Source organism: Eleutherodactylus coqui, chromosome 4 (assembly GCF_035609145.1).
Source record: "Eleutherodactylus coqui strain aEleCoq1 chromosome 4, aEleCoq1.hap1, whole genome shotgun sequence".
NCBI classification, from domain to species: domain Eukaryota; kingdom Metazoa; phylum Chordata; class Amphibia; order Anura; family Eleutherodactylidae; genus Eleutherodactylus; species Eleutherodactylus coqui.
Genome location: NC_089840.1, coordinates 30,305,298 through 30,331,345, shown reverse-complemented (window position 1 = coordinate 30,331,345; position 26,048 = coordinate 30,305,298). Strand labels below are relative to the sequence as shown.

Here is a 26,048-nt window from a genome sequence, read left to right as displayed (position 1 = left end):
GCGCTGATGTAACAGAGACAGCAGGTCCAGGAAACAATTTTGCGCCAGCCTGCTGTAACGCTTAGCTGCGTATTAATTAGGACTACTTCCCCCAGCAGATAGATACTGTAGGCAGCGTATAATATTATGTATACTGTTTCCCTCTGGCGGGATGCCGGCGCTGATGTAACAGAGACAGCAGATCCAGGAAACAATTTTGTGCCAGCCTGCTGTAACGCTTAGCTGCGTATTAATTAGGACTACTAGCCCCAGCAGATAGATACTGTAGGCAGCGTATAATATTATGTATACTGTTTCCCTCTGGCGGGATGACGGTGATCATGTAACAGAAACAGCAGATCCAGGAAACAATTTTGCGCAAGCCTGCTGTAATGCTTAGCTGCGTATTAATTGGGACTACTACCCCCAGCAGACACGCAGTAAACTGAAGACGGTCGCAGGCAGCCCAAATAAAGTATTTTTCCCCAATTTTTTGGAAAAAGCCCACTGCCTATATAGCCTGAATATCTCTTTCCCTGCCTCACCAGTACTGGCCCTATACTCTGTACAATGACTGCAGACTGAGGACGCAATGCTCTGCACGGCTGATATACAAAAAAAATAAAAAATGTGCAACACTGCAAAAAGCAGCCTCAACAGTACTGCACACGGTCAGATGTGGCCCTAAGAAGGACCGTTGGGGTTCTTGAAGCCTAAAATCACTCCTAACGCTCTCCCTATAGCAGCTCTGGCATCAGCAGCACTTTCCCAGATCTCTGTCAGAATACATCTGTGGCGAGCCGCGGGAGGGGCCGATTTACAGTATATACTCGGGTGACACCTGATCTCGCCAGCCACTCACTGCAGGGGGGTGGTATAGGGCTTGAACATCGCAGGGGGGAGTTGTAATGCCTTCCCTGTCTTTCTATTGGCCAGAAAAGCACGCTAACGTCTCAGAGATGAAAGTGAAAGTAACTCGAACATCGCGTGGTACTCGTTAAGAGTAACGAGCATCTCGAACACGCTAATACTCGAACGAGTATCAAGCTCGGACGAGTACGTTCGCTCATCTCTAGTTGTTAGCATAACCCTATTAGATCCTGCCTCTGGCAGGGTATAATAGGAGTGCTATTATGGCTTGCTGCCATCAGAACCTCCTTGCACGTTGCAACTGGGCAGCAGGGTTGATCAGGCAACAGAGGCAGCCCACTTCCTCTCCAATCACTCATATGCCGCGGTTCCCACTGACTGTGTCATCTGAGGGGTTAAATGCCCAGAAATGCAGTTCTACAAAATCCCAGTTAATAAAAGACTGTCTGTAGCTAGAGCCTGTGCTGCGTAATATTGTGCTGTAGAATATTGTTCTTCTGAAAGACAGCACATTTACTGCTAAGACAGGAGCAGCTGCACGAAGACGCCCGCTTGTCACTAGAATCAACTACGATACAAAGATCCGAAACACAAAGAGAATTCAAAGCTGGAGTCAAAGCGACGGATCAAGTGCATTTCAGGTGATGCTCTGATATTACATCCTTTGTAGTGTTTTCTGTTTATGATGGATGTGAGCCAAGATGTAACGGGAGACGTACGTAGATGGATAATGTACAGCATATTATAGTACTGTGATCACTACACTCATCCTCAAAAGAAATCAAGCACCTACAAGAAGTTCTCGGAATGGAAGGAAACTTTCTCTGTGTGATTGTACCATTGTTATAAGCAAGTGATTGCAATATCAGAGCAAAAGGAGGATTTATTGTGGAACACTGACCCCTTGTAGGGAGGCTCTAGTACCCTGTTGTAGCACCTCTAGCTTGGATACAAGAAGTGATACGGGCGGGCATGGAGGCTCTAGTACCCTGTTGTACTGCCTCTAGCTTGGATACAAGATGTGATACGGGGGGCATGGAGGCTCTAGTACCCTGTTATACCACCTCTAGCTTGGATACAAGAAGTGATACGGGCGGGCATGGAGGCTCTAGTACCCTGTTGTACCGCCTCTAGCTTGGGTACAAGATGTGATACGGGCGGGCATGGAGGCTCTAGTACCCTGTTGTACCGCCTCTAGCTTGGGTACAAGATGTGATACGGGCAGGCATTGAGGCTCTAAGACCTTGTTGGACTGGCTATAGAGTAGATGTAAGATGTGATATGGGTGGGCATGGAGGTTCTAGTACCCTGTTGTACCACGTCTAGCTTGAATACAAGATGTGATTTAGGGGAAATGGAGACTCTAGTTCCTTGTTGTACTGCTTCTAGCTTGGGTGTAAGATGCGATACGGGCGGGCATTGAGGCTCTATTACCCTGTTGCACTCTAATGCACATTCACACGGCCGAGAAAATAACACGAGTTTTGTGCATTGCAGGACGCATAAATCTTGCACAAATAGGAACCCCATTCTTTTGAATGCTAATACTTAAGACTAATTTCACACGAGCGAATGCGATATCAGACTGTCAAACTCGACCAGATATCATGCTCACTAACGTGCAATTTCCCCATGGGTACGGGGCGTTTTTGCATCCAAAACACCTTGTGTTGCTTCAGAAAAGTATTGATCTTCATTGGGAAACCTTGCATCGCATTCATGTGCACCACGCACGCCGTTGCGATGCTTTGCCGGTCCTATTGAAAACAATTGGTGAGGCATTTCAAGGGAACGGCCAAAAATGGGACACGCTGCATTCTGTTCCGCGATGCGATATGGGGAAAAAAATGACTCGTGTGTATGACCCCATTCAAAAGAATGGAGTTCATATTTGTGCAATCGCACAAATCGGGCATGATTTTCTCGGCCATGTAAAAATGGCCTAAGTAATGTAATGTAATCAGGATGAGGGTGACTCAGTAATGAGAAATTGCACAAACATGAGTTCCAGAGATGCTCAATGCAATGATGAACAGGCAGAGCATGTTTGCCATGCTCTGAGCATGCTCAGAGTACAATGATGAATGTGCCTCTTGTTTTCCCAACTGTGTAATGACTCAGCATCTGCCAGTGCATTACACCTTTGGCGCACCCCTTTGGTTTCAGTGGCATCTGCCTACTTTATGGCCTTGGATTAGTTAGACACTCATCACATGCCATTATTACTGCATAGGAGGCTCCCACCAACTGTTGCGCCTGTTGGCCACGACCAACCTTGACCCAACCTTGTCCCTATGATATGTCAGAAACGAAGGCCGCAGGAAATAATGTGGTAGGTTCCGTCTTCCATCAAGATAATTGCTTGCTGAATTACCAACAGCAATTTGTCAAATTGGAGGCAGTCAGATTACAATGCTTTATTTGATCTACAATGGATGAGAATTTCTTCTGACTTGTCTTGTAAATCGCGTTCCACTTTTATGTTTCTATTCTTTTATTGCTGTTGTTGTAAAACGGCAAATTGCTTAACAGAGCATTTGGTTTTCGTGAAAAAAAAAACCATAATCATGCTTAAGGATTCTTGTTGATTTTGCAAAAGCCTTTTCTTTTTCTGTGTAAGTAGTCGGAATTGGGGCTACGATTGTCAATCAAATGTTCTCTCTAGCGTTAGCGGGATCTGTCTCCATCATACCGCTAGAACATGCTAAGTAGGGAAGGAAGGGCAGACAGTTCCCATCCATTTAATGGCTTCAGAAGCTCAGGATCTCGCCTCGAAAGACATAGGCAAAGTTCCTCTCTCATCTCCTGGTAGGCAGCATCTTTCTCCTCCACCCTTGGCGTCTTGGACGATGACTTGTCTCTAATTCCTGTGGCTGCCTTTGCAAGGAAATAGAGGCATATTTATGTTTTCCAGTTACGGTTTGTATCATAGTATGGACATTGTTAATAGGGTTGTCTCACGGAGCACCCCTGTCTTTGAGCCAGGGCGTGGCGTCATTGTCTATGAGTAGAGATGAGCGAGCGTACTTGCTAAGGGCAAATACTCGAGCGAGTATTGCCTTTTGCGAGTACCTGCCCGCTCGTCTCAAAAGATTCAGGCACCGGCGAAGGTGAGCGGTGAGTTGCGGAAGTGAGCTGGGGGGAGCGGGGAGGGGGAGAGAGAGAGAGAGATATCCCTCCCCCCTTCCCCGCCGCTCCCTGCCGGCAGCTGAATCTTTTGAGACGAGCGGGCAGGTACTCGCAAAAGGCAATACTCGCTCGAGTATTTGCCCTTAGTGAGTACGCTCGCTCATCTCTATCTATGAGCTTATCCTATCCTGGTAGACTTAGGGCCTTTTCTTCTGTTGCTGCACGGAAATCTCTGGCCAAATGCAGCTTTTCTTGTCTAAAAAGGGAACTGGAACTGCAGCGATCAACTGACTGCCATAGAGCTTACATTTTGTGAGATGCTGTGCAAGTCAAGACAACCCCTTCCTATCAAATAACATGTTAAAGAGGATTTCTGGGGCTACGTTATTGATGGCTATCTTCAAAATAGGTTATCAATAGCTGATCAGCAAGGGTGCGCCATTCAGAATCCCAGCCAATCAACTGATTGAAGAGGCCATAGTGTCCAGGTGATCGCTGCAGCCTCTTCTCAGGCATGTGACTTCAAATTCATCAGTCACATGGCATGAAAGTAGTGAATGAGACTCAACTGTAACGCCAGGCAAAGTCATTATACAATGTATGGCGCTGTGCCTGGCATGGACTGAAGTGACAACAGTGCATGACCGACAGCGAGCTGCCACAGCCATCCACAATACAGAGCAAATTAGGAACGCGCGGTTGCCAGCCGTGGTCAGAGCTGGATTCCACGGCGGGCTCCCACATATGGAATCTGACTAGAGATGAGCGAGTATACTCGCTAAGGCACATTACTCGAGCCAGTAGTGCCTTAGCCGAGTATCTCCCTGCTCCTCCCTAAAGATTCGGGGGGAGGGGGGGGAGTGAGTGGCGGGGGAGAGCGGGGAGAAGCGGAGGGGAGATCTCTCTCTCCCTCTCTCCCCCCCGCAACTCACCTGGCACCCGCGCCGACCCCCGAATCTTTAGAGACGAGTGGGGAGATACTCGGCTAAGGCACTACTCGCTCTAGTAATGTGCCTTAGCGAGTATACTCGCTCATCTCTAAATCTGACCTGTTCATGTGAGACTGGCCTTATACAGTGATACCTCGGCTTGCGAGTGCCTCAGCTTGCAAGCTTCTTGACTTGCGAGCAGGCTCTCTCCCGTATTCTTGCTCTGATTTAAGAGCAAAAACTCGGGTTGCGAGCCTGCTCGCAAGTCAAGAAGCTCGCAAGCTGAGACTCAAGTGAAGTCTAATACTCACCTACCGTCGGCGTTCTGGGCCTCGCGATGGTCTGCGGTGCTGCTGCAGCCTGCCACGTTCCCCTCCACGCCAACAGAGCATTTCTTCCTGGAAGTGGGGTTTGAATATCCCGCCTCCAGCAAGCTAATTCAGGTGAATTAGCCTGAGAATAACCTGTTGTCCTCACCGGGTTAATTTTACATATGCAAATTATTGCTTGCACCGATAGTGCGAGAAGAAAAAATTCTCCTATTTTTAAATTTTTTTTTCCAGATTCCAAGATATTGCAATCACGTGTGTAAATACGGTCTTAGTCAACTGCAAGGTGCAGCCCAACAAGACAAGTATGAGCAATAATCGCTATGGAAGAAGGAACTGCGGGAAAGAAATCAGTAACACAACATCTAAGCCCAAAATTAAGTATTGTTTGAGTTTCTGAAAATGAGACCTAATTGCACGCAGTAGCTGCGCTGTGAGAACGTCCCCGCCGTATCGCTGCTGCTGCAGGCCCATGCATATCACTCAGCTATCCCCGAGGACGCAGCGTGCGGCGGCGATACACGTGGGGATGCTCACAGTGCTCATCTCTTCTTCCACAGCGATTATCGCCTTTATTGGAGCTTATTTAGTTTACTAATTTATAGATTTTCTTGAATATTTGATGTTTAGAATGTAATTCTGGTAATTTATATAGCGGCAACATATTCCGCCCGCTTTATAAACCAAGGGGTGCGTATAAAGGCAAAATCAGGCACTGCACACAGTATAGGACTAATAACCTAATTGAACAATAGGGGTCAGGGTCTTGCCTCCAGAGCTTACATTCTTTGAAGAAAAGGGGTAACACACGAGGGACGAGTGCTTGTTCTGTACACTGGTAACATTAGGGCTCAGTCACACGGGCGCATCGGCACCCGCAGTTAGAAGACGGCCGCACCTGAAGACGGACGTCTCTCTCCAGTGCTGATCATAGAACACATGACCGGCAATGGAGCCGGTCACATGTTCTTTCCTCCGGCGCTGCAGAGAGACGGCCATCTTCAGGTATGTCCGTCTGCTGGCTGCAGTCACATGGGCGCCAATGCGCCCATGTGACTGAGGCCTTAAGTAGGAGGTGCCCAGGTTCAGGCTAGTTTCCCACAGGCGATTGCGATTTTCTCGCGGCAAAATTGCGTCTTGGTGCTGGTTTTTCTCGCAAAATCATCGTTGCCGCTGGCGATTTTTTTTGTGAAAGTCCATAGGACTTTCTAACGTTAAAATCGCAATGCACGTTTGTCGCATTGCGATGCGTTAAAAAGGAAGCTCCATAGGCAAACATGGGAGATAGAAAAAAAATCGCAGAAGGATGAAGCACGCCGCTATTTTTTTTTTTGTCCTGTCAACATCGCATCCGTGAAAACATGGCAGATGGGAAGGACAGCATTGTAAATCATTGGTTTCATAATCTGCTTTTTTACTGACTCTCGCATCATGCGAAAATCGTGCAATCTGTCCCTGGTGAAACCCCCCTGAGGGAACCCCCCTCAGGATGGCGCGGCGATGACAGGCAGAGAAGGAGGCGACTGTTATAAAAAAAATTGAACTTTCTTTAACTTCAGTTACTCTTGTCTCTGATGGGGGTCACTGAACATCAAAAGTTTCATAACAACTTTCGCCAAGTCACTCTCAACGCAGCAGAAGATACGCTGTACTCGATCCCTGGCCGCAGCATGTCACCTATATGCTTTACCGCCCATTGGTCATTATCCAATTCTCGTAATAGTCCTGTAGGGTTTGCGCCTCCGCACCGAAACGCCAGACGTTCTAAACATCACAAGGCTCCCCACTACCTTCTTCTCTTCCCCCTTACCTAGCACCAGGTGGGCTGCACCACTACAACTTCATATCAGAGTAATCATGGCGCCTTACAGACCTATCCTTTCCGCGACATGCATCAGCGCCCACACACTACTGCCACTTGGTCCCAGGCTCGATTCGCATTAACTAGTTGAGTCCCAGCTCTTCAGAACCCCTAAAATATTGCCGGTATGCATACCATACTTCTTCTCTTACGTACGTTGACAAGAGGCATACCCTCAACCACGAGTGATACAGGTCCCTCTTTGATGGCGCAGCTAGAATCTCTTATATGCCCAGGATGACCGCCGGCAATCTCATGAGGGTGGGCTTCACACTTGCGAGTGAATATTTATTTGGGTGACTAAATCTGAGCGAACGGTCAGTTGTGCGAATATTCATTCTTTCTGGACCCTTCTACACAATGGCCCCCCTTATACAGTATAAACACGGTAGTATACATAATGCTACGTGAGCTAGTCACCAGCCGGTAACTACATTTATATATAAGTGCATTCACATGTATGAGCTGAAGGGAATACTGTGATCAGGTCTGGACAGAGAGCGTAGAAACAGCATAGATGGAGAACAGTTAGATTAGGGGATGTTATATGCCTCCCTAGAAAGATGCATTTTTTAGGATTCGCTTAAAATTGTGGGTGTTGGGGAGCCTCTGGCCAGAAAACAACCCGTCACAAAAGGGGTCAGAGGAGGATGTCAGGAATCGTTCTGACCAACAGTCAAGAGCAGCTGAATACAAGACTAGTGCTCCAAATAACGTGTCCGAATGTATAATGTGACGCTCGTCAGGATGGGTGGGCTATAACAGCAGACGGCCAGTTCCACCACCTATGGTAAAGATGAGACTCCTTTGGCAAAACAGCACAGAAATTGTATCACTGAGCAGCAGAAAAACATCCCCATGTCAGATGGATCCAGATTTCTGTTGCCCCGTGCTGATGGGAGGTCAGAATTTGGCACAAGCAGCATGAATCGATGACCCCTTCCTGGCAGGCTGATGGAGTAATAGTATGGGGAATGTTTTCTTGGAAAATCCCGGGTCCTCTTGTACCTGTGGGTAGATCTCTAGATGGATTTTTGTGGTTCTGAAGGCCAAAGGAGGTCCTCCACACTAGTAGATGTGGATTTCTAATTACGTGGCTATTCAGTAGACCTCCTTCAGCCAACCACCCAAAACTGCATTAAAAATTGGTCTTCTAGGGTGATTTTCCAAAAAGCTACTACCCTGTTTCCCTGAAAATAAGACATACCCTGAAAATAAGACATAGCATGATTTTCCAGAATTTTTGAGGATGCAAAATGATTTTTCAGGCTTTTTGAGGATGCTTGAAACATAAGCCCTACTCTAAAATTAAGCCCTGCTAACAGTTAATTAAAAAAGTCAATTTAAATAGTGTCTACGCAGCTATACATGTAAAAAAGTTTAAGCTTTTGAACAAAAATGAATATAAGACACTGTCTTATTTTCGGGGAAACGCGGTAGTATCGATTCTAGATGACAGAACTAATAATCTGTCATGGGAAGCGTGGTCTGGAGGGGGAGGTCTTCTCGGAGAGGTTTTCTTCTGGAGAGGTTTTACTGTATCTTCTAATGAAAGAAGTATTCTGTTTGTCTAGAAGGTCATTATAATGTAAGAAGTCATTCTAATAAGTGAATACATGGCGGGTTCATTATTTCTAGGCATTTTCAGAAATGTGTCTTTTGTAACCTTTCTATGATGATGAAAGCAGCTCTGCATAGTTCTGCATCAGAACATCATCTATCAAGTCCAGCGACATCCAACATCAGACGCTTCGTTGCAGCAGAAAGTAGAGGCAGTCAGTCAGGACTTCAATGCATAATGGTAATAGAAGTACTTGAGACCGTGTAAGCTCCACTTTACTGTAATTCACATGCACAAAAGAGCATGAAGTGACCTCATTTGACTGAGCAAATGTATCTCTGGAGAGATTTTTCATCCCTTTCTCGCCATGCGCAGGATATTGTATGTATTTTTGTATGTCATGTATTATTTGTATTCAATTCTATATCTTCAAGCGAACCTCCGCTTAAAGACAAAATTCTGAGTTAGGGTTAATTCACATGAATGAGTTCCATCCGATTGCGATAGGGATAGAACTCGCACATGAAAAGAACCCAGTATTTTAAATGGGTTGAAGGGCATGTAGCAGAATTTCAAGTTATCCCCTATCCACAGGATAGGGAATGACTGGCTTATCGGTAGGGCTGAGACCCCTGCCGATCTCAAAAACAGGATTCCTGTCCGTCACTCTCTTGTAACTGCGAGGGTCACTTCTCTGCCCTGCAGTAATGTCACTGTGATTGGAGTACTGGCCAAGCATGCATGGTCAGTAGAGTTGAGCGAACATACTTTGGCGAGCTTGATGCTCGTTCGAGTATTAGTGTACTCGATGGTACTCGTTACTGTAACGAGCATCAAATCGTGTTCGACCCCGCCCCAGCTTTTGGCCCCTCCCTGCCGCGACGAACCAGGGAAAAAACAAAGCAAAAGCTCGGGACCTGGCGTTTCACATACAAAAATGCTCGAGTCTCCCATTGTAGTCAATGGGGTTCGTTACTCAAGTAGAGCTCTCAAATTTTCCGAAAAGGCTTGACTCGAATAACGCGGACCTGAGCATTTTGGTGGTCGCTCATCTCTAATGGTCAGCGCTCTATTCATTTCAATGGGGCCATCGGAAATAGATAAGTGGCACCCACTCCGGTATCTCCCGTTGTAGGTGAATGGAGCTCTAGTGCACCTACATGATCAGCACTCCATTCAATCTCCTCCTGACTGCGGTGGGTGAGGAGGACGGGGCGACACACAACCCTCGTTCTCAAGATCTCCACCGATCAGCAAGTTATCCCCTATCCTGTATATGGTGGTACAACCCTTTTAGTTAATATGAGCAGTTTTTCTCTTGGATTAAGAGTCTGAGTTAGAAACATTGAATCATGTCCTATTTTGGGAGATTCTGTTCAAGGATCTATCATTAATTCCTATGGGAGCCCAAAAAAAATTGCATCGCACTTGTATATAAATGCGGATTTCATAAAAGTGCAATGCAATTTTCCATTTTTACTATTAGAGCAATATGCATTTTTCATGCACATGAAAAACACACGTAAAAAATTGTGTGTAAAGCGATGCAATGTGAAGGGTTTCCAAACAGAGGAGGAGTATTATTATAAAGCAAACATAAGTGAGCGTGTGTGCTGTAATCTAAGTGTGCTGTTTCTTAAGTGTGTAACTTGAGATTAGTGACTTTCGATTCAGGAACTTTAGAAAAGTCGGTTGTATTTAATTACTGTTTATCTATTTGAATTTTTGCATATATTACTTTCAACTAATCTATCTGTACAATTACCCATTTAGCATGTGCTCCAAGTTTGCTAATGCCATCCAGTGAACATCTTGTGCCATGAATGTAGTCCTTGAACAGCCTTTTGATGGTGTACACTGCTGTACGAGATGTGAGCGTGTTGTGCATTTGGAAGCCCAGATCCTGGATATAAATGTGCAGCTTGCATGATTGAGATCCATTGACAACATAGAAAGGAATTTGCTGCTTACTCAGCTGCACTCGCTGGGGGAGATGTGGGGGTGGATGGTAGTATGGGAGTGCAGGATAATCAGGCAACTAGCTGGGTGAAAGAAGGAAGGGTAGAGGAAAAAGTGCCAGGGAGGCTAGTCCTGAACTGGTACACCCCAACAAGTTTTCAAAGTTGGCATATGAGGGGGATGCCATTACAGGATTAGCACTGCTACAGGATGACATTGCCTCTGACTGCCAGGGGGATGCCTGCTCTAATAAGATGGGACCTGATGGGGCTCAATTAGTAGGGGGCAGACAGGAAAATCTGTCACAAGGACTAGTATTATTGAACAGTGTGCTGTCTTCCTGGTGCTCAAGTTCAACACATCACGGATCAGATTGACAGATTATTGGCTGGAGTTGATGAGAACCCAATAGTCATGGAACACATTGGCACCAATGCCAAAGTTAGAGGTAGGTGGTCATTAAAAACTATTTCAGGGAACTAGGATGTAAGCTTAGGGCAAGGACCGCCGAAGTAGTATTTTTTAAAATACTACCTACACCACATGCCACACCAAAAAAGGCAGAGGGAGATTATGGAGGTAAACAAGTGACTCAAGAGTTGGTGTAGGAAGGAGGGATTTGGGTTCCTGGAGAATTAGGCTGACTATACTGTTGGCTACAGGTTCTACCTTAGGGATGGACTGCATTTCAATGGGGAAGGTGTAGCTGTACTGGTGGAAAAGATGGCTAGAAGGTTGGAGGAGTGTTTACATTAGGGATTGGGGGGAAGTGCAACCAGAGAGATAAAGGAGAAGAGAATGAATACGTAGATCTGGGACAAAGTAATGAGAATAGGGGTGGAGCAGTGGGAAATGTTAGTGCAGTGAGAAATGGCAGAACAGTGAGCAGGGATGCACTTACTAAAAACAATAACCAAAACTTTCTAAACTGTATGATGAATAATGGTAGAAGTCTGATCAATAAGGTTGACATACTAGATGTAATAATGAGGAAAAGTATGACATAGTGGGAATAACTGAGACCTGGTTGGACAAAAGCTATGACTGTGCAGTAAACTTACAGGGTTATAATCTGTTCAGAAGGGATCGTAAGAAATAGAAAGGGGGAGGGGTTTGTCTTCATGTAGAGTCCTTATTAAAGCCCACATTATGGGAAGATATATGGGAGGAAAATGAACATGTGAAGTCTGTATGGATAGAAGTAAACATGGAGGGAAAACAATAATAAAATTCTCACACAGGTTTTCTATAGACCATCAAATATAACAGAAGCCTATGAAAATCGAATACTGAGGCAAATAATTAAAGCAGCAAATTACAATGCATTAGTTATTATGGGGGACTTTTAACTATGTGGATATAAACTGGAAAGTTAAAACCTGGGGATATCATAAAGGTAACAAGTTTCTATTAATAATTAAAGATACTTACCTTGCTCAACTTGCAGAGGACCCAACTAGAAAAACGGCCATTTTGGACTTAATATTAACCAACAGACCTGACAGAATAATAGGGGTGCAGGTTGGGGGCACTTCATAAATAGTAACCATAATATAATAAAGTTCCACTTGTTTTTCAAAAGCGAGTTTTATAGGGGAGCTACAAAAAAAACAGACCTTTAGGCCTCCTTCCCACGAGCGTGACGGGCTCCGCAGCGTAATATTCCGCTGCGAAGCCCGTCACGGCGCCCCCCAGAGCCCCTATACTTACCTGCGGGAGATAGCGTGAAATCGCTTCCCCGCCCACCGCTGCGCGTCACCGCCCGTCACCGCCCACCGCCGCGCGTCACCGGCCATGTCACGTGACGCGGCCGGCCGTGTCACGTGACGCGGCCGTGCGCGTCATATGGCGTCATATGACGCGCGGCGGTGGGCGGGAAAGCGTTTTTTCACGCTATCTCCCGCTGGTTACAGCGGGAGATAGCGTGAACGGACGGCTTCCATTGACTGCAATGGAAGCCGTCAGTGCGTACAGCCCGTCCTCACCCGCAGAAAATAGAGCATGCTGCGGGTGAGGACGGGAGAAATCGCGGTGCGTAATTCCGCGGTGGAATTACGCATCGTGAGCATGGAGCTATTAGGTTCAATAGAACCTAATAGCTGCGGGCAACGCAGCGGATTTTCGCCGCGAATTACGCGGCGGAAATCCGTTCGTGGGAAGGAGGCCTTAGGAAGGCAAAGTTCAATCAGCTTAGAGATACCCTTAATCTTATTGACTGAGACAATGTCCTCAGAAATAAGGGTACAGACAATAAATGGGAAATGTATAAAAACATTGTAAATACTTACTGTGAGTAGTTCATACCTCACAGGAATATATTGACTAAGAATAGGGGAAAACCAATAGAGTGCAATAACAACAAATAGGAAACATTTAAACTACTAAAACAAGAAGGCAGCAAAGAAGCACTAAAAACGTGTAAGAAAAAACAAAAAAGTAAAAAGCAGATAAAATCAGCAAAAGTATGGACAGAGAGATATATTGACAAAGAGTAAAGCTAACCCAAAATTGTTCTTCAAGTATATAAAGAGTAAAAAGATTAGTACTAAAAGTGTTGGCCCTTTAATAAATAATATAGGAAAAATTGTAGTCGATCATGAGGAAAAAGTAAACCTATTAAAAAATTGTTTCCTCCAATGTATTCACAGAGAAAAATGAAATGTCAGGTGAAATGCAGAGTGATAAAGTAAACTCTCCACTTAAATGTCACCAGTCTAACCCAGGAAAAAGAACCACCTTAAAAAATATTAAAATTGCCGGGTCCCGGTGACATTCACCCCCAGGTTTTAAGGGAATTAAGTAATGTGATACACAGACCCTTCTTTCTTATATTTAAGGACTCTATAGTGATGGGGTCTGTTTCACTGGATTAGCACATAGCAAATGTGGTGCCAATATTCAAAAAGGTGTTGAAAAGTGAACCTGGAAACTGCAGGATGGTAAGTCCTTCTTCCATTGTGGGTAAAATGTTTGCAAGAGATGCTATCCTGGAGTACCTTAAAGGGGTTGTCTCGCGGGAGCAAGTGGGTCTATACACTTCTGTATGGCCATATTAATGCACTTTGTAATATACATCGTGCATTAAATATGAGCCATACAGAAGTTATTCACTTACCTGCTCCGTTGCTGGTGTCCTCGTCTCCATGGTGCCGTCTAACGCTGTCTTCTCCTTCCATTTAGACGCACTTGCGCTGTGCGGTCTTCTGCGCATGCGCAGACCAGCTCTCTGGCGTGAGCAGGTAAGTGAATAACTTCTGTATGGCTCATAATTAATGCACGATGTACATTACAAAGTGCATTAATATGGCCATACGGAAGTGTATAACCCCACTTGCTGCCGCGAGACAACCCCTTTAAGGAAAATAGCTGTATAAATCTATATCAGCATGGGTTTATGAGAGATCGCTCCTGTCACACCAACCTGATCAGCTTCTACGAGGAGGTAAGTTCTAGACTGGATCAGAGAGCAACCATCAATGCAAGTCATTTTAACCCTTTCAAGACGCGGCCTTTTTTTTTTCCATTTTCGTTTTTTCCTCCTCCCCCTTAAAAAAATTGTAACTCCTTTATTTATCCATCGACGTCGCTGTATTAGGCTTGTTTTTTGCGGGATGAGTTGTAGTTTTCAATGGTGCTATTTAATGTTCCATATAATGTACTGAAAAACCTTTAAAAAATTCTAAGTGGAGTAAAATGAAAAAAAGGACATTCCGCCATCTTTCGGTGCGTCTTGTTTCTACGGCGCACAAACTGCAACAGAAACAACATGATAACTTTATTCTATGGGTCAGTACGATTACTACGATACCAAACTTGTATAGTTTTTTTTTTTACTATGGGAGACCGGGTGACACCAGTGTTCGGGGGCTTTAAAGGGTTAATAGCTGCCGCCCGGGAGCAGGAGCCGCAGATGAATCTAATAGATAGGCTGACCGTGAAGAATCGGGGCAATTCACAGCATGCTTCGAATCGCCCTCTGCGAGTGGAGAATGGCAATGATTCTCCGCTCGTGGACAGGGGGCCGGCACTTTCCATAGCAATGCTATGGAAAGCTTCAGCCAGCGTGATTTGCCGGCGGTTTACCACCGATGAAATCACGCCCGTGGACAGGCACCCTTATGATCCCATTGTGGTAACCGAGATGGCGCAACCTGTCAGAAATAACACAAGACTCTTGATTGTAATGTCTTTTCGATATACAGTCCTTTGGCTCTAATAGACTCTCCTAAAAGATAAAGGTAAAGTCCCCTGGTGCAAGCACCGAGTCATGACTGACTCCTAGAGTGACGTAACATTGTGACGTTTTTCTCGGAAGACTGTTTTTGCGGGGTGCTTTGCTATTGCCGTCCCCAGTCATCTTTTACCCCCAGCATCTTTTGACTCAGCCTTCCGACTCATTTTACCGACCTCAGAAGACTGAGTCTACCTTGAGCTTACCTGAACCATTCAGGGATTGAACCCGCAACCTTCAGGTCGTGAGCCAGAGCCTAGGAGTACATTTCTGCTGACTTAACACTCTGTGACACACGGGGCCTTTATAATAAACTCTCCTACTAGGAAATTTTTAACCACATGAGGGCAGTGACAACTCCATGCATATAAAAAGGAGTTGCCAGAGGAGGGCTTCCTATACAATCCAGTATGAATTTTCTTTGATAAAGGGTCTTCAATAAGGAAGACATCAAGAAAAGAGAAAGACAGAATGTTGCTGAAGAGTAAAAGAGACCAAAACTATTATTATTGCCATAGGAAACAAAATCAGAAACCAAACTGGAAGAACCCTGACAAATAAGGAGGGGGTCGTCTATATATCTTCTATACCAACGGCTCTACTGTAGAAACGAGTTATGGGAGGCATATAGACCAAACTCCTCCCATAGGGACATATAGAGATTAGCAAAGGGAGAATGATGACCCCATGGGCAACCACAAACCTGGAGAAAGCATTTTTGTAAAACATAATAAAATTGTGAAAAAGTAAAAAAGAGTAACATCTACTCTTCTCGGTCATCTACAATAAAGATACCGTGGCTCTGTTAGGGGTTTTAGATCAATTAGAATACTCTGCTCACTATTCCTGTATTCATAGATAATAATAATAATAATAATCTTTATTTGTATAGCGCCAACATATCCCGCAGCGCTTACATAGACAGGGGGGGATACAGAAAGACAAAAATACAAACATTACAGAACCCCGGTTACATAGTAATCAATTGATGGAAACAATAGGGGTGAGGGTCCTGCTCCAACGAGCTTACATACTACAAGTAATGGGATGATACAGAAGGTAAAGGGGCTGGAGATGTGCGCGGTATGGCGAGGTGGAGAGTGAGGGGTGATATACACATAGACAATGGTCAGACATTTAGCAGTGTGACGGCAGAAACAGTATGACTGCAGGAGCGGTTTATGATGGCTAGCAGGGATTGCAGTCGGTAGGTCAGGGAGCATGTTATCAGGTGGCGTACAGAGGGGTTTGTTTAGGGAATGCGGTATGCCTCCCTGAAGAGGTGCGTTTTTAGAGCACGCCTGAAGTTCTGCGAGTCCTGGATTGCCCGGGTAGCCTTTGGTAGTGCGTTCCAGAGGACCGGTGCTGCTCTGGAGAAGTCTTGGAGGCGGAAATGAGACGTTCGAATTAAAGGGGCGCTCAGTCTGGTTTCATTAGCAGAGCGGAGAGCCCGGGCTGGGTGATGGATTGAGATGAGGGAGGCGATATAGGGGGGCGCTGCGCTGTGGAGGGCTTTGTGGATCAAGGTAGCGAGTTTAAATTGAATTCTGTATTTAACGGGCAGCCAGTGCAGTGACCGGCACAGGGCAGAGGCGTCCGAGTAGCGGCTGGACAGGAAGATGAACCTGGCTGCCGCTCTGCATACAGTTATTCCATTCATCTAATCACGCCACAACTGCCTGAGATGTAACGGCATGCCGGGTTTTGCACCATAATGACAACTTCTTCCAAGTGTTGATCTTCTTGACAATGGGCGTATATGATGAGTGTAGGGTTGATGGGGAATGAGGAAAGCTCCTTTTCATGCGATCCCCAGCGAGTATTCAAACACATTGATCTGTAACCTTTCCAAATGTAAAGAATATTAAAGTATTCATTTTGGCCACATCCGCTCACCGTCATCGAAAAGTCAAATATTACTTATTTTTTGTCATTCTGACATTCAAGATATATGGTGTAAATGTCAGCATTTAATAACGCTTAGGGTTTTATTGATTTGGCTTTTGTTTTTCAAAACATCTGCAGCATCTCCTGATAGCGTGAGATTCATTCCGATTCCAGGGGGCTCATCTGAAGACGCAACCGTCACCACTAACTCACCTGGCTGTATAGGAGAGCTCTGCGGGAGGAGAATATTAATAAAGGCCGTTTTTAGGCGTGATTCTTGGGCGCAATTTGCATCGCACATTATATGAACACCGAGGTGGGAGATGCCGCACATTGTGAGTCCTACTCGCACAAAAATAGGACCTGCTTCAACTATTCTGACTCACTCTGTCAGTGCGAGAGGAAATACGCCCGTGTAAATTGACTTATTGGCAATAATGGGTTAATACAACACGCAAATTGTGTGCATTTTGCAAATGCACGGAACTCACGCCTTTTTATCACCTGTATAAATAATTTAATCGTAGCAATATTGCGCTCGCCAGTGTAAATGCCACCTTAGGGCTTATTCACAGTGGCGTAAATCGGCCGTGGTTTTCACGGCTGGCTGATATATGCTACCGTCTGAGTTGTCTTCCCTCCCCCTCACCGGCTCTCTGCCTCTCTCCTCCCCTCTGGCTGTTTTCAATAGGAGGGGTCGGGGGTGGAGCTAAGCTCCCGACTCCTCCCTGACCCTTGTCTGCAGCCAGCAATGGGAGTGGGCAGGACAGAGCGGATCATAGCTCCACCCTACTCTGCCCCCTTCCCATTGCAAACAGCCAGAGGGGAGGAGAGAGGCAGAGAGCCGGGGAGGCGGAGGGAAGGGGGGGGGGGAATGCTCAGATGGTAGCGTATATCGGCCGGCCGTGAAAACAGCGATCGATATACGCTCCTGTGAATAAACACATTGCAATGAATGAGTTCTCTTTACATGCAACATCTGACTATATCACGGTCGGTCAGATATCACGCATGAACATCACGCATGTTGAACAATCAGACGCTCCTCTCTACTGCTGGTCTTTCGAGGACGTCCTGAGCCCGGTCACCTTGTGTTCCCTTACGCATCTACTGGTCCCAACACCCCCTAACAGTCTGGTCAGAATGGCCCGGTGGGGGACAAGTCATCGATACGACCATCCAGCTTCTCCCATCCCAATAATGCGCCCCTCTCAGACTCTGGTAACGGGTGAAATCTCTTCTCTGCGTCGTAGAGGCGTCTAGTGGTCAACAAGCTCTACACAAGCAGAAGAAGAGGTCACTACACACAAGGAGCCTCCGAGAGCCTCTTATAGGCCAAGAATGGAACCACTTCCAGGACCTCAGGTGACAAGACCGTTCATCTAATCACCACAACTCCAATCATTTACATATCTCCCTGAGATGGAACTGCATGCCGGGTTACATCTGCTCTCCCCGGCCTCTGCCGGCACCCAAATCTTTTGAGACGAGCGGGCAGGTACTCGCGAAAGGCAATACTCGCTCAAGTATTTGCCCTTAGCGAGTACGCTCGCTCATCTCTAGTAGTAGATATAAAGAAACAGCTCGTGTTTTTCACAGTGACCCAACTCTGTAGACCTTTCTGCAATTCCCAACATGCAGAACATGTACCCCTTGTTTTAGGGTTGCCCAAGAGTTGCCCTTCTCCTAGGTGTTGCATGTTTACAGTCTTAGGGTACTTGGATGTCATTCATTTGAGCATAAGGTAGTTAGTTAAGGAATATTGAGAATCGTTGCTGCAGACAACGCAGGCTTATAATTCCGTGTACACATATAAGAACGAGTCCGATCGGTTACTTTCGGCTATTTTATGCTCTTCATGGATACGACACGACAAATCAATCTAAATCTGCTGAAAATGCCTCCATAAACATGCAGCGCGTACATGAGCCATTTAAAGGGATGCGCAAAGTTACTTATTTTGTTTAATACAACATGATGTGACCTTTTTAGTCCATGAAAGCCATTGATTTCATAGTGAAATAGCCCAGAACATCCACTTACACATAAAATATAATTTTACAGCGATGTGCACTTTTATTGCTTCTAATGTTTTGTCGGATTGATTTCCAGCTTGTCACGGCGCGGCACCTGTAGAGCGCTCCTCGCTGAGGTTCTTAGATTACTCGTCACATAATCAATGTCTTCTACTATCCGGGGAGGGGGTAAGGGGTGGGCAAGTAGAAGAAGTAGTAGCAGCAAACTGCAGGCCATATTAGCAATCAGCCAAGCTGATGGCCGTAGTGGCGATACGGTAGATAGGGATGTGTGAGGCCGTATTTACACGGGCGAGTGTGATACCAGTCCAAAAAAATTGGACCAATATTGCACTTGTAAAGACACAATTTTTTGGAAGAAAGAAGGGTTTTACGGGAAAAATGCAAGTTTTAAGTGTGTTTTTCACGCAAGTTGCTTCAGTACTTGTAATGATAAAAATTGCATCGCATGACATGCGAAGGAGATACGATTTTTTTGCCTCCCAGTGGAAATAATAGACAAGATCACCCAAAAACAGGACGTGCTGCACTTGGAAATACACCAACCATTGCAAATAATGGGTTCTATTTCCGTGCAAGCGCATCTCGCAACGCACAAAACTTGCGCAATAAAAGCTGCAGGCTGCATTTACACTGACATTTTTCACATGCAGGTTTCATGCATTGTGAGGCTTAGGGCTTATTTACACGAGCGATTTCACGGCCGGCCGGTATACGCTACCATCTGAGCTGTCTCCCCCTTCTCTGCCTCTCTCCTTCCCTCCGGCTGTTTGCAGTGGGAGGGCGGGATGTGGCCAGTTCTCTGTCTCTCTCCTCCCCTCCCATTGGTGGTTGCGGACAAGGGGCGGGGAGGGGACGGGATCTTAGCTCTGCCCCTGTCCCGTCCCCTCCCATTGCAAACAGCCGTTGGGGAGGAGAGAGGCAGAGAGCCAGCGAGGTCAAGGGAAGACAGCTCAGATGTTGGTGCATATCTTCCGGCCATGAAAATACGCTCCTGTGAATAAGCCCTTTAACAGAAAAGTGTATATCGCAATACGCTCGCTCCCGCACAATGTTTTTGCGCAGTGAACGGATGTAATTTGCGCATGTTCCTGCACAAATACTGTCCGTATTTGCACAGGCACTACTGATTAGCCTAACGAGGTGCAGGTGATCGCAGATATGCACAACATTTAGTGCATGCCTGTGCATGCAGATGTGCATGTTTTACGCACCTCCCATAGACCTCAATGGGCCTTTTTGGTATATAAACACGCACAAGATGGAGCAGGTGCTATCTTTTTGCGCCAGCGGGCGCAACAGGGATGAGCGAGAATAAGCCCACTAAAATCAATGGGTTCTATTCTCAGCATTATGCACGTGGGGGGGGGGGGGGGGGGTTTCATACACGCAAAAACAATTAAAAACCAGCTCGTCTGTTTAAGCCCTGAGACACACAGAACTCCTATTTTCAATGGGCTTATTTACATTAGTGACTTTTTTCTTGCAGCGATGCTGCGAGAAAGAACTATTGTGATGCCCATTATTTTCAAAGGACCTGCAGAAAATCACATTGCGCTTGCATGCCATGCGACGTGGATGCGAGTGCAATGCGATTTTTGACCTTTTTTTCGATTGAAACAACGTGATTGTCATGTGCATGAAAAACGCATGGGAAACAAAATCGCAGGTTGAAGCAATGCGATGCGATGCATTTTTCTTGCAACGCATTTTGCAATCACAGGGGAATCGCAGGTTCCCAGAGCGACTGCAATCCGGGGTACATGTCCCCTTAGGAAGCACTGACACGGGGGAGTTCGATATCAGTCAAACTCAGACCAATATTGCATTCTTCCACCTGCGATGTTTGCTGTGAATGCAATACGTTTTGAGAGAACAACCGGTTACATCGCATCGCTGGACTTACGGTTTTCAGGCGTGTGTCATATTGCATGCTGTTTTATTAGTAAAGATAGAAAAATCACTTTTTTTTTTTGACTGCCATAGGAAATAATGCGTGATTCTGAAGGAGGAATTGCCCCAAAATAGGACCAGCAGTGATTATTCTATCTCGGACTGTCGGTCCCAGAAACAAACTGCTCATGTGATTAAGAATATTGAGAAACACATTGAAGTTCTGTCCATATCGTAATCGGACGGAACTCGTGCATGAAAGTCGCCCATGAGAACGCACCCTCGGGCTCTGTATGTATGGCTGTGTCTATGAGGCTGTGTGTGCGGTTGTGTATATGGGGCTCTGTATATATGGCTGTATATGTGATTGTCTCTATGAGGCTGTGTGTGGTTGTGTGTATGGGGCTGTATATATATGGCTGTATATGAGCTTGTGTGTGTGTGTGGTCGTGTGTATACGGCTGTTTTTGTGTATCTTTGCCCCTTTAATCCAATTGAAGCAATTTTTGGACTTTTACACCATTTTTAAACTCATAGGAAATGAACATTACCCTATATATGAGATGAACGTGCAAATATGTTGCTGTCATTTCATAGCAAACGCTAAATGTTTCCAGTTACACTGCTGTCGTTTGAGGTTCACGATTAGATTGTGAGCCTCTAGGGTGCAGGAACTAATAGAAGGCATCCTCTTTGCAGCGCTGCAGAATATGGTGGTGACATACTATTATATACATAAGTAATAGTAAAGAGAACACTAATATTGAAGATCTTCTTGTCCCTATATATTATTCCATGGAGTTATGGATACAAAATACGGTGACTCAATGGTTAGTACTCTTGCCTTACAGTGCTGGGGTCTGACAAGGACAACACCTGCATGGAGTTTGTATAATCTCCCTGTGTTTGAGTAGGTTTCCTTCTACTCTTCGAAAACATACAGATAGGTGGATATAGATTGTCAGCCCCAAGTGATGTAAAATACGGCTTAGTATGCAAGCGCTATGTAAATAAAGGTAATTATAATTCAAAACGCATATGGATGTATGAATAAAAACAGCATATTCCCCTATAGATATAGTATATGATAGCTGGTAAAAGGCGTCAACATGAAATCACATCCGTTCATTCATTCACTGTCAACTGAAAGTACAGCATTACCTATAGGCAAACTTATAGTGAATTGATCCAATGATTTTGTGAATAAACACGTAAAATGAAAACTTGTGAAAATTATGTTTCATTTGTCCATTAATTATGAAGCTAGAGTGTGTTGGGAATATGCAGCTGCTTATTAATGTAGCAGTATAAATATCGCAGTGACACATAGTATCTGTAGGCACTCTGCAACATTACTATAGAATGATATCTCGACTTCCGAAGGGTTGTTGATCCAGGGATGGAGATATTTATTTTTCCTCTGATCTGGTGATTACTTACAGGGTGTTACAGGGCACACCATGGTCTGGTTCAGGCACGGGGTTGCCCCTTTCGGGACAGGTGCGCTATATACAGTTATCAGTATAGGATTCAATAGGGTCATGTAATTATTAAATAAAAGTTACGTTTAATTGATCTACTAGTCGGTAGGCAATTTTTTCTGCGACTTTATCATTTTAATCCAAGGATTATTCAACTTTGCCAGATTTGGAGTTGGGATGGATTTTTTTTCACCTAAAATGAGAAAAATTAGCGTCTATCGCATGTTTGTTTTTCTGCCTTCCTCTGCATCAACATTGCAGGATAAAAGGCTGAACTGGAAGGACACATGTCCTTTTTCAGATTGACATATTATGTTGCTATCTGTATTGTTGTGTTTCTAGAATCTGTACTGCATGTTGTTTTGAGATACAATTGTATCAAGCCACAGCTCACAGAGTGTTACATAAGTAACCAGATGAAACTCTTACTAAACAACACAATGTGAATAAACATGGATCATCACAACAAGACAACGTAAAAGTTTCCTGAAGACCACAAACACAAATCATGCTAAGGGGCCTTTCACATGTATGGAATATTTCTGAAAGACGCACATTAGGATACAAAATAGTCTGCACTTAAACCCACATGTATACATGCAGGTAATGGAGCGGAAATCTGCAGCAACAGTTCAAGTTGCGTCTTTAGGAGCGTCTCGCAGAAATATTCCGCACATGTGAAAGGTCCTTAAGTATATGAGGTTACTGGTGCCTGAATATAGCCGTTCTATTGGAGGTCCGGCCATTTTCTCAAGGACAGACAAAATACTGCATATTTTAGGAGCAAGTTATTCAACACCAGAAGTCTACTTTACTTTTGTAATGGCCATCAAAAACTTCTATAGACATTGATAAAAATGTTTGAAAAGTTAGGAATAATCAATAAAGTTTTAGGTCAGGCTCTTCAGTGCTACATCACATTACACGAAATAAAAGATGGATTACTTTCGAAGAATGAAGACAGCACTTTGGCTTAGAAACTAATCTATCTATCTATCTATCTATCTATCTATCTATCTATCTATCTATCTATCTCATATATAGCTATAATGTCCATTAATCTCATACATAGTTCTATCATCTATTTATGTATGCCATAACTGTCTAAATATATAGTTCTATCATCTGTCTAATATCCATTTACATGGCACTTATGGTGTAATACTCAATTTTCCAACACAGGAAAAATTATGCAAATGTGACCTAATTGTGACTCCCTTCCACTAACTAGTAAATTAATGATTATACTGTATAATGTTATATTAGCAGAAATGCAATTTAAATGACTTTTAACAAGAGGTTTAGCTTTCACATAGTATAGCCTATGGAAAAGCAAAGACTTGTTACAGGGCAAATCAGAAAGTCTTACTTACCCTGGTTGTCAGAGAAGTGGTTGGAGCCGACAAAATAGTTAATAAGCAGGGTCAGGAGGAGAGAAGCCCTCAAAACCAGAGTCCTCCCATCACAGGACCCCATGTCTAGCCGGCTCCCTCTGAAGACAGCTCCAGCTCTTCTTGCTTTGCCTTACCAATCCAAAACAGTAATAATTACAGGCTCCGTGGGGGCGTGTTACTGATCCCGACCTCCAGTAGAAATTAGAAAAGTCAAAATGCCAAAGTGCCCTTGTGCAAAACAGCAATATACTCCAAATATCTATAGAGATGCCTCTACTTCCCAAGCTTTGTATGTCCTGGTATGATATAATCTGCAGGCGGCTGCTTTAATTCACTCCAGGATCATGTGCTTTGTGTCTGGAAATTGAGGTCGAGGTAAGATCCAAGCAGACAGTTGCAAACAAGTCGCACTGCTCCCTGCAGGGTAGTCAAAAATGATGTACCTTGAGGATGCAGAAGAGGATATATTCTCCAGGTGTGTCTTCACCAGGTGTGGTATCCGGTACAGTGCAGGACGCATGGAGCATCCATACTCAGTACTATACTGTATGCAGCAGCCAGTTACAAGCAGTAATAGAAGACAGTATGTCCCCTGTTGGTTGCACAAGCCAGTAGCTCAGTATAGGATGCACCCGGCTGGTCGCACCGTGCAGGAATTAGTTAGTCGCACCAGGTAGCTTATGCTGCGCTCCGTCTGGTCCCTGAGCCTAGGGTGCAAATTGCGATAGGTACAGTAGTCAATGCAAGGTGCTAGTAGTCCTGTGCAGGATGACTGGCGCATATACCGGTGGGCTTGCACTGCTAGATAAGTGTTAATCCCACCTAGACAGTGCATGAAGCATTATGTCCTGAAGAAACTCCACTGGTGAAGCTGCCAGTGCCAGTAGTGTGGCACAGGTCTAGCCTGCACCCTGGATGTGCAAAGGAGTATGTGCTATACCAGCCTTCCAGCCAGTGTGAGGTATTGGATGTGCAGGCAGTGCATGGTGTGGGAGATGAGCAGCAGTGGGTGGATGGTGTGTGCACTGACCCCCCAGTGATCAGTCATTTGCAGTGCACTAAGTCCTGCTCCTTGGCTATACCTCTGCTTTGGGCTGCAGGTGGGAAGTTTGAAGGCTCCTTGTAGGACCCTCCCTTCACATAACATAGCCCCCATCCCCCTCTCCCCATCAACAGCAGATCTCCTTCCTCCCAAATCCTCTCCAGCAAAGTCAGTGGCAGGGAAATTCCATCTATCTCACCACACTCCGGGGAATCAGTGCTCAAGGTTGCAGACAGGACATCTTAGATTCCAGGCTCTTCATAGACTGTAAAACTTGCAGTTCTTCCCCTCCAAGATATAATCAAGTTGACAAGTGATTGCTTATCCACATATGACATTAAAGCAGAAGGTAAGAGATCCCTATTAAAGTCAAGCTGCAGCTTCCAGAGCAGACATAGCAGCAGCAGAGGCAGAGGAGAGGTGGAAGAGGAGAAGAGAGAAGGAGCCAGCTGATGTGATGCTTGTCTCCACTGGAGAGGAATGATCGCTGGGTACATAGAGGTGCAGAGGAGCTTCCCTGCTTCTTATGTGCAGCTCACATGCAGAGCTCAGCACTAGAGGGGGTTAGTAGACTAGACAAGCCTTCTTCTGCTTGCATGCATTATAGGACAGACCGTGGGAAAAGCAGGTGCTTTCTTCTGAGGCTGCACAGGTTCAAATGCATAAAAGCTGGATTCACTTAACCACTTCTCAATGCTGAGCAGAGATGGGGGGAGCTTTATTTAAAGCTGCAGCCCCCCTGATGTTTACTGCTGCACTGTACAAAATGTCACATTAATGTCACCATTGCAAACCATAAACATTGTCCTTGTCTTTTGCAATATCCCTACCTGCTGACTATACCTTTTGGGTGCCTTATAGTGTTCCATTATTATGCATTTACTTCACAACAGAATTTAGGGTGTAGAGAAAAAGCCGGATCCAGCGCTACATCTCATTACTGGTACCCTATATTGAAATAACAATAGCATACTTGAATAGGAAAGCACGGATATGCTACATGATGGTGCATGAGCCCCGCAACATGGATTTCAACTTTTTTTTTTTGTGGCCCTTATAAGAGATGGAGAGTAAACCCCAACTGTGGAGCTGAAGAGTAGCATGTGAGAAGCAGAAATCCACTTTCCGTGTCTCTCTAATTGTCGTGGGACCGCTGCTACGACTGAAGTAAGGAAAACAGACTCAAAGTAGCTTTCTTCTGTAACGATATGAGTAGATCATCCAAGAAGTCAACTGACGTTATCCGCAGGAAATTCAGATGCAGATCAGCGTTGAGTAGATGGTATTAATAAAGGTCCAACAAAACGATCATGCCAAATTTCAACCCACAGGCAAACTCTGAAATTTTCATTATCTTCTGATTGGGTCATGTTCTTACTAGTAATTTGCATTGTATCTGGACTGAATTGGCACTTCACCAAAACAGTCTTGCAATGGCTTCATGCATGTATTGTAGCAGAAAGAGGC

General features: G+C 45.0%; 1 protein-coding gene across 1 annotated transcript in view; it reads right to left on the bottom strand.

Moving 5' to 3' along the window:
- Window positions 1–23,621, bottom strand: part of EPHA6 (EPH receptor A6) — an 822,408-nt gene extending 798,787 nt beyond the window's left edge. The window contains exon 1 of the mRNA XM_066599154.1: window positions 23,519–23,621. Within this exon, the coding sequence (XP_066455251.1) occupies window positions 23,519–23,621 (103 nt within the window). The remainder of the gene's footprint in view (window positions 1–23,518) is intronic.
- Window positions 23,622–26,048: the final 2,427 nt, after the last annotated feature.